Source organism: Muscardinus avellanarius, assembly GCF_963383645.1.
Source record: "Muscardinus avellanarius genome assembly, chromosome: 11".
Taxonomy (NCBI): Eukaryota; Metazoa; Chordata; class Mammalia; order Rodentia; family Gliridae; genus Muscardinus; species Muscardinus avellanarius.
The window spans coordinates 65,389,375-65,408,053 of NC_137797.1; the positions used below are offsets into that span (position 1 = coordinate 65,389,375).

At 42.4% G+C, this 18,679-nt stretch overlaps 2 protein-coding genes and 1 pseudogene across 3 annotated transcripts; all 3 read right to left on the reverse strand.

The window, feature by feature from the left end:
- Nucleotides 1–777: 777 nt before the first annotated feature.
- Nucleotides 778–1,707, reverse strand: LOC308270240 (olfactory receptor 2AP1; the record flags this gene model as incomplete). Its single annotated transcript, XM_080706036.1, has 1 exon — nucleotides 778–1,707. The coding sequence occupies one exon, from the start codon at nucleotides 1,705–1,707 to the stop codon at nucleotides 778–780; it is 930 nt and encodes a 309-aa protein (XP_080562162.1).
- A 7,339-nt stretch (nucleotides 1,708–9,046) lies between these two features.
- Nucleotides 9,047–9,867, reverse strand: LOC308270243 (nucleophosmin-like; annotated as a pseudogene). Its single transcript has one exon. The product of its transcript is annotated as a nucleophosmin-like (transcript).
- A 7,602-nt stretch (nucleotides 9,868–17,469) lies between these two features.
- On the reverse strand, nucleotides 17,470–18,420 carry LOC308269495 (olfactory receptor 6C4; the record flags this gene model as incomplete). Its single annotated transcript, XM_080704860.1, has 1 exon — nucleotides 17,470–18,420. One exon carries the CDS (start codon nucleotides 18,418–18,420, stop codon nucleotides 17,470–17,472), a length of 951 nt encoding a protein of 316 aa, XP_080560986.1.
- Between the last annotated feature and the right edge of the window lie 259 nt (nucleotides 18,421–18,679).

An 18,679-nucleotide genomic window follows, 5' to 3' on the forward strand; every position in this document is an offset into this window, starting at 1 on the left:
GAGAAGAGGGAGACAGGTAAAAACCCAACAACTATTGGGATGCTTAGAAAGGTTGAGGAGAGTGAACATGGGCTTGAATGGCTGTGTGGCTCAGGAGGCCAGCAGGCAGCCTCTGGTGCCTGAAGATTTCACGTCTGGCTACAGCTCAGGCTCCTTGCGGTGTGACTTGTGTAAGCCATTGCAGCTCTCTAAGTTTCAGTTTTCCCATCTGCAAAATTTCTAGGCAGACCTAAGAAGTCCACAGGAAGCATGCCTTTCTAGTTCATTGCTTTTAGTATTTAAACTTCAAATAAGCAGAGCTCTTCACTTAAAAATGATATTTTGGGAACCCTTATTCATTTGTTCAGCCATCCTTCCTTCTTCATCCATTCAATAGCTCTTTATCGAGCACCTCTAGTTGCTTGTCATTGTAGGTGGAATTCTGATCGGAAATATATTATCCCCATACTCCTGGGCTTTACAGAATAGAAGTGAATGCACACTTAAAATACATAGCCATTATGATGGGGATATTGTATCTGAGAAAGCACAGGATTCTATGGGGAACATAACCAGAGGGTTGGGGAGGTGTGTGTCATTCTTTTCATTCCTCTGTTCTTGAAATTCTATTTTACTGTTCTCTCAGTTTTCAGCAATAACTTACCAGTGACCCACTGAAGTCTGACTTTAACTCCACCAGACTGGAATTTGACTCTTTATTGGGTATCTCGTAACTGGCATGGAGCTTGGTACATAATAGGAGCTCATTCAGTTCCAAAGCTTTAATTCTTAAATTCTTTAAAGATTCATAAGCTTTTTGACTGTATCCTTGAAGGCTTGTTTTACCTGCTGGTTCCTCAGGGCATAAATGAAGGGGTTCAACAGCGGAGCGACTGAGGTAATGATCAGGGCCACTCCTTTGTTGAATGTGTGTGCTTTTTCTGCCGAGGGTTTAATATAAATGAAGAAGCAGCTTCCATAAGAGAGGGAGATGACAGTCATATGGGAAGAGCAGGTGGAGAAGGCTTTTGTCCTTTGCTGGGCTGAGGGGAGTTTCAGAATAGTCCTGACAATGAACGTATAAGAGAGAATCACCAATATCAGAGTGGTTATCAGGGTCACAGATGCTACAAGAAAGACAACCTTCTCTACGAGGCTTGTGTCTGAACAGGAGAGTTCTCGAAGAGGCTCAAAGTCACAGAAATAATGATTTAGCTTGTTGGATGCGCAAAAGTCCTGCTGACTCATCAGAACGATTGGTGGTAGAATAGTCATTAACCCAGCCAGGCAGGAGCCGAGCACCAGCTGGACGCAGACCCTGCTGCTCATGATGGTCGTGTAGTGCAGGGGTTTGCAGATGGCCACATAGCGATCGTAGGACATGGCGGCCAGCAGATAAAATTCTGTTGCCCCAAGGAATATGGCAAAGAAATACTGAGTGAAGCATCCAGCAAAGCTGATACTCTTGTTCCCTGTTGCGATGCTGATCAGGACCCTGGGGATGAAGATATTTGTGAAGGAAATTTCCAAAAGGGAGAAGTTCCGGAGAAAGAAATACATGGGGGTCTGAAGGTGGGAGTCCACCAAGGTGAGGATGAATATAGTTAGATTTCCTACAACGCTGAAGAAGTAGGCGAGGAGAAGAAAAGTGAAAATTGCCACTTGGAGTTCAGGGACATCTGTCAGACCCAGGAGGATGAACTCAGTCAACATGGTGTTATTTTGCATGGCTGAAAAGATTTTGAGTCTCAAAGTGAAAAAGAGAGTTATGAAAGGTGAGGAAGGAAGAGGCGCTCTGACGTGAACGGGTGAAATGTGAGGTGAACAAAGTGAAACGGACCAGAGCTTTCCCTCTGGTCCATCCAGACCAGTGGCCCATTTGAGTGGGGCCGAGACTTCCCCAGGCCTTTTTGTCCTTTGGTTTCCCTTCATGAGCCTCTCCCCAGCGCCTGCATGAAGTGAGTGTCCACTTCGTAGGTGTAATGAATTAATAAAGGATTGTCTCCATCTGCTGCCTCCTTCCAGAAGAGTTTCTAATTTCTTTCTTTCTTAGTATTGGGGACTGAACCCATGGGCATTCTACCTCCCAGCTATGCCACCCCCCATCCTTTTATTTATTTGCTTAGACTGTCCTGGAACCTGTGAACCTTCTCTCTCAGCCTCCCAAGTACTGGGATTACAAGTGTGTGCCACCATGCCCTGCAAGAGTTACTAATTTCTTTTCCCCAGTACTCACTTTCCATTGACTCCATTCATTTCCCTGCCGTCTTTGTCTGCTTAACTCCTAGCATTGCTGCTGTTGTTATTCTTTCTTGCCTTTCTGTTTTTCTTATAATTATAGCAATCTCTCATTTTTCTTTTGGTTCAACCTCCTTAGTTCTCTTGATGCCCAAGAAGTGACAGCTCCTCACATCATCCCAGCTGATGCTCTAGTCTTCTTTGCTGATATCTGTTGATGAGAATTCAAAGATCCCTATGGTAGGAACATGTCATTCTGTCCTTTGGAGTGTTACTACACACCTGATGAGGGATCCAAATAGTATTAGAGTAATTATCTTCATTTACTTAGTCAAGAGCACTTAGAATCTTGAGGTTTGGAGTTTTACATTCCTAAAAGGATAAAGAGAGTCTATTACATTTCAAGGAATTTTAGGAACCTTAGGATACTTAAAGCTGAAACTCTGAGTAAGGATCCATTCATTCCTAGATTAGATTTTATGTCTGTGAATATAATAAATTATGTGTCTAACATTTTGTATATGGGAGTATGTAAATTTTTTTGTGGCACTGGGAGTAGAACTCAGGGGCTTTTCTACCCCTGGGATATGCTCCCAAACCTATTTTATATTTTATTTGTCAACAGGGTGTCACTAAATTGCTGAGAACCTTACTAGGTAGCTGAGGCTGGCTTCAAACCTGTGTGTTCCTCCTGTCTCAGCCTCCCAGTATTGGGATTACAAGCGTGCACCACCACGCCTGGCATGAATCTTTTTCTTTTTCAGCAGTAGGGATTGAACCCAGGGGCATTCTGAGCTATACCCACAGCCCTTTTTATTTTTTGTTCTGAAACAAGATTTCACTAGGTTGCTGAGAGTTTCGTTAAGTTGCTGGGGCTACTCTTGAACTTGTGAACCTTCTGTCTCAGCCTCAAGTACTAGGATCACATGTGGGAGCCACCACACTCAGCTCCCTGGCCCTTTTTTGTCTTTTGTTTTGAAACAGGATATCACTAGGTTACTATGAGTTTGTCTAAGCTGCCGAGTGTGTCCTCAAACCTGCAATCCTCTCATCTCAGGCTCCCAAGTACTGGGATTATAGACATACATCACCATAACCAGCTAAGTATATGAATTTTATGGGGAACATGTATAAAGCTACGATCTAAGATTTTATATGAGACTCCATATTTAAACACTTCTGGCTTTTCAAGTCTCTACTTATTTGTGAGCTCATGAGGTTAAAGAGTCCATTATCTGGGGATGTCCTTATTGGGTTATTGAAGACTTTTTCTATTTATTATTTTTGTAAACATTTATAAGGTAGCAGATTTTAAGCATTTTGACCATGATTCAGTCTACATTTTCTGTGTTTTTCCCAGCAAACATTGCACACTTTTTACTACATATAATACAATATGATGTTTTATATTTTATTTTAATTTTTTAAATATTAGTTGAAACTCACTAAATTAATGTTATAACCCTCTAGTGGGGTACATTCCACAGTTAGAGATCAAACAAAGTTACACGATGCTCAGGGTGCCCTTGCCCCTCTGGTTACCAACCTGGCGTCTTCAGGGAGCAGCTGAGTGTTCACACTGGCATCAATTTTAGGCTTCATGACCACAGAGAAGCTGAGTGGATGAAGCTGTAGACAGAGAACATACTTCATCACTGGACTATTCATGTGTGTACAGTGGGACTTTAATCCTAAATATTCTTAGAAATGAAGCAAAATTACAAGGATGTATAATTATAAACTAATATAAATGTATTGCATTTCTGTATTCTCTGCCACCAATCCCACTCTGCATTTCACAGAAATCCACAAACTTTCACAGCTTCTCTTGGTAAGAAATTGTTTCAGCTGGGTGTGGTGGCGCACGCTTGTAATACCAGCATTTGGGAAGCTAAGTCAGGAGAATGCGATTCACGGTCAGCCTCAGCTACTTAGTGAGGCCCTTTGCAACTCAGTGAAACCCTGTTTCAAAATAAAGAATAAAAAATTGAGATGGGAGTGTAGCTCGGAGGTAGAACGCCCCTGGGTTCCATCCCCGGTACCTTAAAAAAAAAAAAAAAAGTCGTTTCCTTCTGCTCCTGTCCCTTCTCAGTTTAGTAGGGGTTTGATGATCTCTGCTTATCAATGCAATCAGGCTGAAGCTGAATCAGAGCTTTTGGGCATCCTGTATTGAAAAGCCAGAAGGATCAGAAGTGCAAAGTGGTTCAGAATTTTTCTGGTCTAGGACAAATGAGACTGACCAGAGAAGGCAGAAAATGAACTTCTGGTTACACTCCAGATTATACTTTACTCAGAGCGACACAGGTTATATCTGCTTTACTGAGGACATGCACTGGGGATCAACTGAAGGAAGAAGTACAAGCTGCCCTGGGGATCTTTGTTTGGAGCAGGCTAATGAATGTCCTTTGTGGAGAACTTTGAGAACAAGCTTTACATACACAACAGAGGGAAGAGGGTCCAGAGAGACTAGTTCAGGAGCGAGTTGGAGGAGAAGGGCTCAGGGGAGGTAGCAAGAGGCTACAGAGATGTGGAAAAGTGTGGATCACTGTATTTTTCTTGCCCTGTGGGTGGTCAAAGCTGGTCTTGATTGTGGTTATGCAGATTAGGTGGAACCATTTGCAGGTCATGAAGGACCCCAAGAGCCATATTTCCTAACTATCACTAACCTGGTTTCAATTAGCTCATTTAGAGATGATTGGTTAAAGGCACCAGAAAGCAGCTTTCCTTTGGATGGAGAAATGAAATATAAAGCAGATAAAAATGAAATGCTCAAATTGAAGTAGGGATAGAAGCCCATCATTGGTTTGTGAGTGACTTCTGAGAAAACATTTAGAAATCTCCAGTTTAGGTAGTAGAGAATTTGTGAGGACTTGTATACATTTCCTGGCAGGGCTGACACATCGCTATCTAAGGACATCTTCTGAAAAAAATTCATTCACATATTTGTTGAGCAGCTAAGGAGATACAAAGATGTTGAAACATGGTCAAAGAGATGAGGTATATGTACAATAGAAAGTATTATCTAAGGTTCACGGAATCACAGCAGTCAAAAGACAGTGCTTTAAATAACAAAATTATATCATTTGCAAGAAGATGGAAAGTCCCGGAGAACATTATTTTAAGCGAGATCAGCCAAGCACAGAAGGAGAAGGGACATATGTTTCCTCTAATATGCCCAAACTAGGGAACACAGAGGATACCAGTGGGACTCCAGATAATGGAGGGGAAATATCAGCAAAGTTTGAATGGAAAGATAGGAGAGGAGGAAGGCTGATCTTGATTAATGAGGGTCTACATCTGAATATGTGTAAAATTATGAATGTGTAAAATTATGAAAACATGGTTACCCTGGACAACCATTGGTGGGAGGGGGGAAGGGAAAATGGGGGCGGCAGGGGGAGAGGGCACCAAATATAGTTTAAATGTATACCATTATTTTCAATAAAAATTTGTTTAAAAAAGTTAGATTTTATTTTATTTTATTTTATTTATTTTTTATAGTTTTTTTTCATATTTATTTTTAATTGGTGCACTGTATTCATACATCATAGTGGGATACATACTTTTGTAGACATACATGCACACATTGCCCAGTCAGCCCTCACCTGATCCCCACCCCGTTCTCTCCCTATCCCCCCTTCCTATGCTTGGCTTAGTAGTTGACATCTAGTATTATAGCAATTTATCCAAAATTAAAAATGATAATCTCACATAACAGTTTCATTTGTCTGATACCAAGCTTTTGATGACTTAAAGATAACATTTCAATATTTCTTTTTGCTTTCTTTCTTACCAGAGAATCTATTTTTTTCTATTTTTTAGGTGAAACTATCATATATTTATATATTTATTTTTCAGAAAAAAAAATCTATCCTAATATGGAATATGGACTCTAGGTACCCACATCGATCTTGAAAAAGAACAAAGCTAGAAGATATATATTTTCTGATTTCAAACCATATAAAGCTACAATAATTGAAACAGTGTAGTACTATTCTAAAGGCAGATATATAAACCACTGGAGTTAAATAAAAGCCTAGAGATCAATTCTTGCATATATTGTCAAATTATTTTTGACAAGGTTTCCATGAACATTTGGTGGAGGAAATACTAATCTTTTAACTAAATATTGTTGAAAAATAATAATTACATGGAAAAGAATAAAATTGGACCCTTACCTAACACCATATACAAACATTAACTCAAAATAGATAAAAGACCTAAATATAAATCTTAAGACTATAAACTTTTAGGAGAAAATCTGGGTCATAAAACCTCACAACACTGAAATTGGCAGTGATTTCTTGGTTATGATTTCAATGGCACAGGCAACAGAAGAGTATACAAACTCCCTAAAAAATAAAAAACATATTGTATATCCAAAGACAATGTAGAGTTAAAAGTTACTAATAGAATGGGATAAAATATTTCCAAATGCTATATCTGAAGGTATATTAATATTCCAACTAGAAATCCTAAAAATTAACAACAATAAAGGCAAACAATACCCTTTAGAGATAGGTAACAGACTAACATAAATAATGAATCTCCACAGATAACCAATCTTAGTTGTCTGTTGGATGGAAAATCTTGTTTCTCTAGTTCTGATGTGTGTTACCTATTTCTTCTTTGTAGTTAATCTCTTTGAGTATTTTCTCTAGTGCTGGTTTTGAAGACATAAATTCCTTCAGTTTCTGTTTGTCATGGAAGCTTCTTATTTCTCCATCTAATTTGATAGAAAGTTTTTCTGGGTAGGAAATTTTTGGCTGGAAGTTGTTTTCTTTCAAAATTGGGAATATGTTACTCCAAGCCCTTCTGGCTCTCATAACTTGGTTTGGGAAGTCTGGAGTGATTCTAATTGGTTTGGCTCTGAATGTCACTTGGCCCTTTGTTTTTGTTGCCTTTAAGATTCTCTGCTTGGCTTCCACATTGGTCATTTTGACAATTATGTGGCGTGGGGATCCTCTTCTCCGATCCTGTCTAAAGGGAGTTCTATAAGTTTCCTGGACCTGTGTATCAACCTCTTGCTCTATGTTTGGAAAATTTTCTGCTATTACTTCCTTGAAGAGATTGTTGATCCCTTTGGTTTCACTTTCTTTTCCCTCCTCTATTCCAATTATTCTTAGGTTAGCTCTCTTAAAATGGGCCCATATTTCTTCAATATCAGATTCCTGCTGTCGGATATTTTTTCCTAGATTAGAAACTATGCGTTCATTTTTGGAATGATCATCTTCTAAGAGCGAGATTCTGTTCTCCATGTGTTCTAATCGGTTATTTGTGCTTTGAATTGAGGACTTTACTTCATTAATTGCATCCTTTATCTCTTTTTGGCTCTCTCTGAGTTCTTTTTGAAGCACCTCTATTATTTCTACAGTTATTTTCCTGATTTGATCTTCTAGAAATCTCTGATTTTCTGTTTTATCGGGTTCTGATGTTGTGGGGTTGTGAGCATTCATTGCTCCAGTATTATTCCTCTTTCCCATGATTTCGGAAGTTTGTGCCTTCTCTGGGTTCTTCCCTTGGGTCACTATGACTTCACTTAAGGTGCTCTGGATCTCGAGTCTGTGGTATCTCAGACCCCACTACTCCTTTACTGGGTTGTATCACAGAGTCTCCGACCCAGAGAGTCGATAGAGGCTGCTTTTGACCGTGGGGGGTGCCAGGTTGCACGTTCTCCTATGGTGTGATATCACTGCCACCACCCCTCTCCCACTGGGTCAAGTCCTAGTGAGTACAGTACTGGGATTTCTCCGCTGTGGCCTGCAATTTGACTCACTGTTCTTGAGTACACAGATGTAGCTGTAGTGAATTCGGTGCTGCTGCCGCCAGTGGCAATATGGCGCCGCAGCTACGCCCTCGGCTGTTGGGCTGGCGTTTTTTTTTTTCTTGGTTTTGATTTCCACTCTGAATCCCTGCAGCGTGTGCTGAGCTCAGACACTGGGAGCTTTAGATGTCCTCTGAGCCGAGAAATCCCGCCTGGCTGTTCCGCAGCGGCTCCCCTCGGCTTGCTGTGGCCGTCCCGTGAATTCGCTGGCAGTATGGCGCTGCTGCCGCGTCTGCCGCGTCCTCGGGCGTGAGGATCTCCTCTGTGGCTCTGTTCTCAGTCCGCTTTCTCTCTGGAGCCTGGTGATTTTTTTTGTTTCTCTGGTGATGTTGTTTTCTGGCTTTGAAAGGCGCTGATTTTGTGGTAATGGATATTTGTTGTTAGCGGGGCTCTTAAGCCCTGCTTTTCTCGGTCGCCATCTTCCCGGAAGTCCAAAAGTTAGATTTTATATTTAAGTAAATGTACATTAAGTTTTTTTTTTTTTTTTGGTGGTACTGGGGTTCCTGGAAGCCCTTCTACCTCCAGGCTCCACTCCCAGGACTATTTTATATTTTTGAAACAGGGTCTCTTACGCCAGCGCGGCTGGCTTCGAACCTGCGCCATCCTCCTGTCTCCGCCTCCCAAGCACGGGGATTACAAGCGTGCGCCACCACGCCCGGCTACATTAAGTTTTTTTGAACCAAAATTGTGATTAATAAATTTGTCAATAAATTGTGAAATTAAAAAAACAAAAAACCCCAATAAACATATATCTCCAAACCATAAGAAAAATTTTTGTGGGAAAAAAAGACAGTGCTTTAGGAGAGAAAGAGATTGCTTCCAGCCTGTAAGGGGATGTGGGTGGCAAATCTCCTAGGAAAGGGGATTGAGATTAAAATAGAAGGCTTGAGTCTGGATTGTTTATGGTACTCGGTATGGACTATATTTGTTTCTCCTTTTCCTCTCTCCCCATCTTTGGGCTTAATTTGCTAAGTTAGTAAATTAATGACCTGAACTCAGGACTGTTCAGTGCACTTTTTCTATATTTGCTTGCATCTTTGCCTTAATATCATCTACAGAAATAGGTCCTTTTGGTGTTCTAGGAGATTTTCCTGTTTTTTTTTTTTTGAAGGATTCTTGACCTTTTGATTTTGGTGTAGATGGTTTTGAATCTTTTCCATTCTGGTTTCATTTCTGCACATTTTTGGCTGCAGTATCTCAAACAGATTTTTTTCCATTGGAATTTTTTCTTCAGCTTCCTCCTCCCCCTCCTCTCCTCCTGCTTCTCCTCCTGCTTCTCCTCCTGCTTCTCCTCCTCCTCCTCCTCCTCCTCCTCTTCCTCCTCCTCCTCCTCCTCCTCATCATCATCATCATAATCTTCTTCATCAGCAGCATGCTTTACATTTTCTCTGTGGTACCTTGCTACCAGGGGCAGATTGCTTTCCAGATATACTTAAGAGATTTATATCTTCCTCTTCTTCATCTTCTTTTACAGTTACTAAATGCTGTCCACTAATATGCGCAGGCCCTGAGCCACACTTCAACCTTAAGACCACAGGTGGTGTACTTTCAAAGCCCCCAGGAGAAACTGTTGGCTGTACGGACATTTTCAAAGTTGCCAGTGTTACTTTAATTGAACTGCCTTCATAGTTCATTGCCTCTGCTTTGACAATGTGCAATTCATCCTTTGTACCAGCACCGAAATGGACTATTCTTAATGATAACTGGTGCTTGTCCTCATCATTATCCACCTTAAAGTGATAATCTTTGCCAGCCTTGAGCTCACAACTGAAAAGATAGTTCTGTGGCCTCAGGGGGCTCATGTCCATGTCCATCAAATATTCCATGAGGTGATAGCAGCACTTAGATGAGAGAGAAGGGGGATGGAGAAAGACGACTAATGCCTCAGAGAATAGATGCTCAGGACAAAATTACATCAGGGCTCTGAGGACATCTCACCAATTAATTTATTAGGTTAATCACCTATTTATTTACAGAATATAATCATCAGAAAACTAATGCTAGCCTTGGAAATAAAATGCCAGAATTAGGGACAAAACATCTACTATACCTTTGCTTTACAAATGGCTTCTCCACACGTTTTCATAAAATTCTTGAAACAATGATGAGGTCAAAAGAGGGAATGTGGCCAAACCAACTGTAATCCAATAATCAACGCCATTGCTGAACATGGTGGTGGATGCCTGTGATACCAGTACTTGAGAGGCTGAGACAGGAGGATCACAGGTGTGAGGCCAGCCTTAACCATTTAGCCTCATCCTGTTTCAAAAATAAAAAATTGGTGTCAGACAAATGAAACTGTTATGTGAGATTATCATAGTTAATATTGGATAAATTGCTATAAAACTAGATGTCAACCACTAAGCAAAGCATGGGAAGGAGGGATGGGGAGGTAACGGGGTGGGGATCAGGTAGGGGCTAACTGAGCAATGTGTGCATTTATGTCTACAAAAGTATTTTCTTTATACCATTATGATGTATGAATGCATTGAACCAATAAAAAAAGATAAAAAAATTGAAATGTGATTTTTTTTCAATTGACATGTCCTATTTATACATGTTGATGAAGTTGATGTGATTTTTGTGTGTGTGTGGTACTGGGGTTCCTGGAAACCCTTCTACCTCCGGGCTATACTCCCAGACCTATTTTTTCTATTTTTTTATTTGGAAATAGGGTCTCCTAAGCCAGCGAGGCTGGCTTCGAACCTGTGCTATCCTCCTGTCTCCGCCTCCCAAGCGTGGGAATCACAAGCGTGCACAACCATGCCCGGGTGATTTTTTTTTTTTTTTTTTGGTACTAGGGATTAATCCCAGAGACATTCCATCTCCAAGCTACATTCCCAACCATCAGCCATGTTTTATATTTTTTAAATTTTGAAACAGGGTCTCTACAAATATGGATATGAATGTATCTCTATAATATATTGATTTCAGTCCTCTTGGAAAGATATCATGAAGTTGCTGAGGATTTCTCTAGGTTGCTGAGATTGGCCTCTAATTTGCAGTCCTTTTGCTCAGCATCTCAAGTGCTGGGATTACAGGCATGTACCACCACACCTGGCTTCCCTATTTAGCCTTTTATTTTCTGTTTCCTTATTGGAGAGTCAACATATCTCTTCTATCTTGTTATTTTTTAACAGGGTCTCACCAAATTGCGGAGGGTCTCACTAAGTAGTAGCTGAGGCTGTCTGTGAATTGCGATCCTCCCGTCTCAGCCTCCCGAATGCTGGGATTACAAGCATGTGCCACCATGCCTGGCTCCCAGTTATTTTAAACCAAGCTATTTATGCCTATTCTTTCCAGTATTTGTTTATAATTATTATATGGACATCATTATTAAACCATAATACTGACTTTTAAAATACCTTATATCTGTTATTTAATGTGAAAAACTAGTCTATAAGATAGACACTATTAATACTCACATTTTAGTGTTGAGAAAGGTGAATCTTACAAGTGTCAAGCTACTATCCCTAGATGATCCTGGTAGAAAGCTGAAAATCTGGGATTTGAACTAAAGCCTGTGTTTTAAAAAAATTATTTATTTATTTATTTATTTGTTTATTTTTATGTGGAATATATTGAAAATGGCATACATTCATACTATGCTTTGTGCCCTTTCCCTGCCCCCCCCTTTCCTCATTCCCTCTCCCGACAATGAGTGTCCAGGTTAACCATGCTATATTCATACTTTTACACATATTCAAATGTAGCTCCTCCATTACTCAAACTCAGCCTTTTCCTCTTCTATCTTTCCATTCTAGGTTTGCTGAGGTTTCCCCTCCATTATCTGGAGTCCCTCTGGTATTCCGAATACTCCCTAGTTTGGGCATATTAGAGAAAAAATATGTTCCTTCTCTTTCTGTATAAAGCCTATGTTTTAAACCACTGTGTGTGAGGCCTGGTGCTGGGTCGGGGGCGGGCAGCCCTACCGCTCCCTGGAAGGCCTGGTGCCGGTCCGGGGGCAGGTGGCCCGGGCCGCTCCCGGGAAGGCCTGGTGCTGCGCAGGGGGCGGGCGGCATGGCATGCTCCCTGGAAGGGCTGGTGCCGGGCAGGAGGCCGAGCCATGCAAACCAAGGAACTCAGCACTGCTGTGCTGCGTCAGACCGTGGTGCGCTTAGAACAGCAGATTCTGCTCTGTGCAGTGAGGCTATTAGACTCTGTTCTTGGAAGGGAGAAAAAATCCATTGCTGCTGAGTGCCTGATCCCACAACCACTTCAAACCACACATGATGTCTTCTCTTATTCAATAGAAAAAAGAAAAGAAAAAATACTGGAGAGGGGTCAAGATGGCTGCGGCAGCAGCCAGGATTCTGGAGATGCAGACAAAACATGTCCAACTGACCTGGAACTTTTGGAAAAATTCCCCGCAAAGGGGGACTGCTTCTTCCTTACATGCTTAAGAATCCTGGACATCATCTGTAAGGAGGGAGCTCAGCGGAGACCTAGGAGAAAGGTGGTGTTGGCAGTGGTGGCTGCAGTGGTGGTGGAGGATTGTATTTGGAAGAGGCAGAAATCTGATCCAACCCACCCTGATCTTCTGACGAAATTGCCCCAAAGGTGGAATGCTACTGTCAAGCATGCTCAGGAATACTGGACAACATGCAGTGTGGGGAAAGAGTTTGGGAAAGTATTGAGATGGTGGAGGCAGCGGCAATGGAAGCAGCCAGTACTTAGGAGAGGCAGAGATTGGATGCAACACACCTGGATCTTTTGAAGAAATTACCCCAGAGGCAGAATGCTACCACCTTGCATGCTCGGGAACTTGGGACAACATGCTGTGTGAAGAGGGTGCTCAGATCGGAGCCTGCCAAGGGGTGAGGCCAGTGCCAGGGACAGCAAGGCTGGGATCAGAGCCTGTCGTGAGGCAAGGCCGGTGCAGGGACCTCCGAGGCTGGGATCAGAGCCTGATGAGGGGTGAGGCCGGTGCTGGGGCCACCGAGGCTGGGATTGGAGCCTGCATGAGGCAAGGCTATTTCTGGGGCCTTCGAGGCTGGGACCAGAGCCTGCCGAGGGGTGAGGCTGATGCCGGGGCCACCGAGTCTGGGTTTGGAGTCTGCATGAGGCAAGGCTATTTCTGGGGCCTCTGAGGCCGGGACCAGAGCCTGTGGAGAGGTGAGGCCAGTGCTGGGGCCACCGAGGCCAAGATCGGAACCTGCCGTGAGGAAAGGCTGGTGCTGGGGCCTCCGAGGCTGGGATCTGAGCCTGTCGAGGGGTTAGGCCTGCGCTGGGAACAGTGAGTCCAGGATGGAGTCTGCCGTGAGGCAAGGCCAGTGGTGGGGCCTCTGAGGCTGGGATCTGAGCCTGCAAAGGGGTTATGCCGGTTGCGGGGCCAGTGAGGCTGGGATCGGAGCCTGCCATGAGGCAAGGCCAGTGCTGGGGCCTCCAAGGCTGGGATCAGAGTTTGCCGAGGGGTTATGCCAGTGCCGGGGCCAGTGAGGCTGGGATCGGAGACTGCCATGAGGCAAGGCTGGTGCTGGGGCCTCTGAAGCCGGGATCAGAACCTGCTAAGGGGTTAGGCCAGTGCCGGGGCCAGCAAGGCAGGGATTGGAGCCCACCGTGAGGCAAGGCCAGTGCTGGGGCTTCTGAGGCTGGAATTGGAGCCTGATGAGGGGTTAGGCTGGTGTCAGGGCTACCGAGGCCAGGATTGGAGCCTGCTGTGAGGCAAGGCCAGTGCTGGGGCCTCTGAGGCTGTGATCGGAGCCTACCGAGGGGTTAGGCCAGTGCTGGAACCAGCGAGGCTGGGATCAGAGCCTGCCGTGAGGCAAGGCTGGTGCTGGGGCCTCTGAGGCCGGGATCGGAGCCTGCTGAGTGGTTAGGCTGGTGCCGGGGCCAGCAAGGCTGGGATTGGAGCCTGCCATGAGGCAAGGCCGGTGCTGGGGCCTCCGAGGATGGGATTGGAGCCTGACGAGGGGTTAGGCCAGTGTTGGGGCCAGCGAGGCTGGGATTGGAGCCTGCCATGAGGCAAGGCCGGTGCTGGAGCCAGCGAGGCCGGGATTAGAGTCTGCTGGGTGGCCAGGCCAGTGCTGGGGCCATCAAGAGTGGGATTGGAACTTGCAATGCGGCATACACAGAGAAATATCACAGAAAATAAAAAAAAACCAGATGCTTTCTCTTATATGCAGAAACTAGGAAGAAATAGGTAATAGGAGGAGATCTAGTTGAAGAAAGGGCCCTATAGAGGAGCCATTAAGTTGACCAATCAGAGGGGATGGAATGGGGGATGATGGAATCTCTTTAAAACTCATGATGTACGTAAACAAATGTATCAAAGTTAATCAATAATCAAGCATGGGATCGAGGGAGGGAGAGGGGATGGGATGGGGATTGGATAAAGGCTAATTGGATGATGTGTGCTTGTATATCCTCACAAGCCTTGTATTCCATTGTGATGTATGACTAAAATGCACCAATAAAAATATATATAAAAAAATAAACCACTGTGTGACGTTGCTTCCACTTTGTCATGGATATTGGTAGAAATTTGAATGTGGAAGAACTTAATAATTTAGGGAAATAATGAAGAACATTTCTCTACCCATCGAAAGGTAGCTCAGTGAATTTGGAACAAACCAAAAGTCAAAGTCACCACTAATTTCTAGCTAGCAAAAAAAGAAAACTAGATAGTCAAAGTAGCAGAAGCTTTACATAAAAGATTCTTTATTAAAAAACACAATACATGCTCCAATACTATCTGTGGGTCTGGCAATTTCATTTTATGATCAGTACAATCCACCTTGTTCCTTAAAAGCTTGAGAAACACCATTCTACTCATTATGTTATCACCTATATGGTATGTGAAATACTAGTTTATGTTCCACTTGTACGCCAAACAGTAAATGACATCCTATGGTATGATTAGGACCTCATTAAACTATGTAGAAGTGCTCAGATTAAAAGCAAATACCTTTACTTCTATTGAAATTCAGGTCTTGCCATCAACTATTCAAATTTATTATCTTGAATCCATGTGTATTTTTTTTTTTTTTGGCACTAGGGATTGAACCCAGGGAATTTCTACCACCAAACTTCACCCCCAGCCCTTTTTAATTTTCATTTTGAAACATGGTCTCACTAAGTTACCATGCACTGTCCTTGAACCTGAGATTCCCCCAAGTACTGGAATTACAGGCATGCTAATATTTTTTTTATCTTTTGGTAGGGTAGTCTATTCTCAGTTGGTTTTCAAGACTTCATAATTTGGAACGTTCTGGATATAAATTGTACGATACTTGATATTATTTTTAACTTTACAAAACAGTTATCTGTGGTTTGCATTAACAACAAAGCAGTAATTTGAGGACAAGTTAAAGGAATGAAGCCAGATCATAGAATTTGGCTTTTCTAATATCTAATTTTTTTTTTTTTTTTTTTTGCGGTACTGGGGATGGAACCCGGGGGCATTCTACTCTGAGCTACACTCCAAGGTCGATTTTTTATTTTGTATTTTTTATTTTTTTTATTCTTTATTTTTTTATTTTTTATTTTTTTGTGGTACTGGGGTTCCTGGAAGCCCTTCTACCTCCGGGCTACACTCCCAGACCTATTTTTTTTATATTTTTATTTGGAAACAGGGTCTCCTAAGCCAGCGTGCGGCTGGCTTTGAACCTGCGCGATCCTCCTGTCTCTGCCTCCCAAGCGCGGGGATTACAAGCGTGCGCCACCACGCCCGGCTTATTTTTTATTTTGAAACAGGTTCTCACTGAGTTGTAAATGGCCTCACTAAGTAACTGAGGTTGTCTGTAAGCTGCGATCCTCCTGTTTCAGTCACCCAAGAGCTGGGATTACAAGTGTGCACCACCACATCCGACTCTAATATCTAATTAATATAAATGAAAAGATGAAAAAGAAGATAAAAAGAGACTCGATTTGTTCAGTGTATACTATACTGACATATGACATTGAACCCCATTAGTATGTACTAATTTTTTTTTTTTTTTTGGTACTGGGGATGGAGTCCAGGGGCATTCTACCTCCAAGTTACACTGCCAGCCCTATTTTTTATTCTTTATTTGGAAACAGGGTCTCACTGAGTTGCAAAGGGCCTCACTAAGTAGCTGAGGCTGTCCACGTAACTGTGGTCATACTGTTTCAGCCTCTGAAATGCTGGGATTAGAAGCATGTGCCACCACGCCTGGCCCTGTCTCCTTTCATGTTTTTAAGAGGTTCTTTTTTTTTCCTTTTTTCTCTCTTTCACATATGAGAGAAAAATATAACCCTTGACTTTCTGAGCCTGGCTTATTTGACTTGATCTAATATTCTTCAGTGTCATATATTTTCCTGTAAATGACATAATTTCATTATTCTTTATGGCTGAATAAAATTACATTTAATATATATATACATACACACATTTTTATCCATTAATATGTTGATGAACACTTATATCAGTTCCATAACTTGGTCCCTGTGAATTGTAGTGCTATAAACACGGGTATGTATGTACCACTGCAGAGTGCTGACTTTAGTTCTTTTGGATAAATACTTAGTGGTATAGCTGGGTTCTATGGTGGTTCCAGTTTTAGTGTTTTTGAGGAACCTCCATACTGATTTCCATAGGGGCTGTATTAACTTACATTTTCTACCCCACAGTGTACAAAAGTTTCTTCCCTCACATCCCCCTCAGCATTTATTATTTATATTCTTGACGTTTTAAAACATTTTCTCATATATTTTCAACCCTTGTACTTCTTTCGAGAAGTATCTATTTAGTTCATTTGCAAGTTTAATGAACAGGTTTTATTTTGGTGTTGAATTTTTAAAAGCATATTCTAGATCTTTCTTTCTTTCTTTCTTTCTTTCTTTCTTTCTTTCTTTCTTTCTTTCTTTCTTTCTTTCTTTCTTTCTTTCTTTCCTTTCTGGTGGTACTGAGGTTCCTGGAAACCTTTCTACCTCTGGGTTACATTCCCAGACCTATTTTATATTTTTATTTGGAACAGGGTCTCTTAAGCCAGCGAGGCTGGCTTCGAACCAGCACAATCCTCCTGTCTCTGCCTCCCAAGCGTGGGGATTACAAGCATGTGCCACCACACCTAGCTAGATAATATTTTCTTGTCAGAAGAGACAGGAGGATCACGCAGGTTCAAAGCCAGCCTTGCTGGCTTAAGACCCTGTTTCCAAATAAGAATATAAAAATAGGTCTGGGAGTATAATCCAGAGGTAGAAGGATTTCCAGGAACCCCACTACCATCACCACCACCACCAACAACAAAAGAATGGCTGACAAAGATTTTCTTACTTTCTGTAGGTTCTCTGTGCTATTGTTTCCGTTGCTGTGCAGAAACTTTTTAGTTTGATGCCATCCCATTTGTTGAATCTTAGTATTATTTCCTGTGCTTTAGGAGTCCTACTGAGGATTGCCTATACCTATTGTTGGAGCGTCTCTCCTGTGTTATCTCCTAGCAGTTGCAAAGGTCCTGGTCTTATTCCTACATCTTTGATTCATTTTGTGTTGCCTTTTTCACAATCTTTTGAACAGTGTCCTTGAAGGCTTGCTTCACCTGTTGATTTCTTAGGGTGTAAATGAAGGGATTCAACAAGGGGGTGACAGAGGTGATGAGCACTGCTATTCCTTTGTTGAAGGCACCTCCTTTTGCAGAGGGGTTAATGTACATGAACATGCAGCTGCCATAAGAGAGGGAGATGACAATCATGTGTGAGGAGCAAGTGGAAAAGGCCTTTGTCCTTTGCTGGGCAGAAGGGATCCTCAGAATGGTCCTGATAATATATGTGTAAGAAAGCGTCACCAGCACCAGCGTCACCACGAGAGTCACCACAGCCAAAAGGATGACCATCAGTTCTAAGAATCTGGTGTCTGAGCAGGCAAGCTCCAGGAGGGGCCCATAGTCACAGAAATAATGATTCAGAACATTGGAGGCACAGAAATCCACCTGGCTCATCAGGATGATTGGTGGTAAGATTGCCAGCAATCCCCCGAGCCAGGAGCAGAGCACGAGTTGTATGCAGACTCTGCTGCTCATAATTGTCAGGTAATGCAGGGGTTTGCAGATGGCCACGTAACGATCATAGGACATGGAAGCCAGGAGGTAAAACTCTGTTGCCCCAAGAAATATAGCAAAAAAATACTGAGTCAAGCAGCCCTCAAAGCTGATGACTTTTTTTCCTGTTGTCATACTTGTCAGAAATCTGGGAATAAAAATGGATGTAAAGGAAATTTCTAAGAAGGAGAAATTTCGGAGGAAAAAATACATGGGGGTTTGGAGGTGAGAATCTAGTAAGGTGAGGACAATGATAGTTAGATTTCCTAGGATGCTGAGAACGTAGGTGAGAAAGAGAAAGATGAATATTATCACCTGGAGTCCAGGTTGACTTGTGAGGCCCAGCAGAATAAACTCAGTAAACATGGTCCTGTTTTTCATCGCTGACCTTGATCTGAAGGGAAAAACTGAAGAGTTTCTCCAAGTAGGAGAGAGAACGCTTACTGTAACCAATGAAATCAGGTCATATATTGCCCTCTGTCCTTCTAGCTCAAATCAGTGTCCCCTTGGCCTGCGCTTGTTTCTACAGAAGCCCAGTATCTTTCACATAAGTGACCTTATTCTGTAAGTCTCAAGTTGATCTATTCCTGGACACCTAAAATATATTCTAGAATAATTACTCAACACGTTTTTTAAGGAT